The sequence below is a fragment of the Chiloscyllium plagiosum genome, unplaced genomic scaffold, assembly GCF_004010195.1.
Source record: "Chiloscyllium plagiosum isolate BGI_BamShark_2017 unplaced genomic scaffold, ASM401019v2 scaf_4869, whole genome shotgun sequence".
Classification (NCBI taxonomy): Eukaryota; Metazoa; Chordata; class Chondrichthyes; order Orectolobiformes; family Hemiscylliidae; genus Chiloscyllium; species Chiloscyllium plagiosum.
Genome location: NW_025208777.1, coordinates 5,624 through 6,756, shown reverse-complemented (window position 1 = coordinate 6,756; position 1,133 = coordinate 5,624). Strand labels below are relative to the sequence as shown.

The 1,133-nt window shown below is 56.6% G+C and overlaps 1 protein-coding gene across 1 annotated transcript in view; it reads right to left on the bottom strand.

Annotated features, from left to right (window-relative positions):
- Positions 1-481: 481 nt before the first annotated feature.
- Positions 482-1,133, bottom strand: part of LOC122546725 (DNA ligase 1-like) — a 6,109-nt gene continuing 5,457 nt past the window's right edge. The window contains exon 3 of the mRNA XM_043685372.1: positions 482-709. Within this exon, the coding sequence (XP_043541307.1) occupies positions 497-709 (213 nt within the window). The 3' untranslated portion in view covers positions 482-496. The remainder of the gene's footprint in view (positions 710-1,133) is intronic.

Sequence of the window (1,133 nt, the reverse complement as noted above, 5' to 3'; positions counted from 1 at the left end):
AGACAGGGAGAGAGAGAGAGAGACAGGGAGAGAGAGAGAGACAGAGAGAGACGGGGAGAACGTGCAAAAGGTTAACAAAACAGCGTTTTGTACAAGTGGCCCCCTCAGCTGACCCAGTTTGACACAGAGTACTTCCTCTGACCAGGCTGAGCAACATGAGGGAGGAGGGGCACAGGCTCATCCCAGACCGCGGGGAGGAGGGGTACAGGGTGATCCCAGACCGAGGGGAGGAGGGGTATAGGGCGATCCCAGACCGTGGGGAGGAGGAGTGTAGGGCGATCCCAGACTGTGAGGGGGAGGGGTATAGCGCGATCCCAGACCGTGGGGAGGAGGGGAATAGGGCGATCCCAGACTGTGAGGAGGAGGGGTATAGGGCAATCCCAGACCGTGAGGAGGAGGGGTATAGGACGATCCCAGACCTGGGGGGGAGGAGGGGTATAGGACGATCCCAGACCTGGGGGAGGAGGGGTATAGGACGATCCCAGACGGGGGATTTTCAGGGTCCTACGATCACCCTTGGCCAACAGTCGGATCCTGGGTACGGAGACCACCCTCCCCCACCACTGCCTGCCAGAGTTTGTCTACGACGCCCACTGACCTTGCGCTTGCGGGTGGTCAGCACTTGGAACGGGAGGATCTGCCTGTTCACCGGATCCCAGGCCACAGTCTCAGAGTCCAGCACACACGAGCGGACGTGAGGGAGCCTTACCTGGGAACATGCAATACAGGGATTCTCACACCGAGAGGAAAGAAAAACACACACCCACCAACCTACATCTGTATTAACCCACACTATATCAATCTACTCTCAGAGATATAGAGATCGATATATATGAGAGAGCACGAGAGAGAGCAAGACAGAGAGACAGAGAGCGCGCACGCGTGAGTGTGACAGAAAGAGAGTGTGTGTGTGAGTGAAAGTGTGAGACAGAATGAGAGCGTGCATGGGTGTATATGTGAGTGACTGTATGTATAAGAGAGACTGTGTGTGAGTGTGAGAGAGAGTGTGCGTGAGAGTGTGTGAGTGTGCGTGAGTGCGTGAGAGTGTGCGTGAGTGTGAGAGAGTGTGCGTGAGAGTGTGCGTGAGAGTGTGCGTGAGAGTGTGCGTGAGAGTGTGCGTGAGAGTGTCCGTG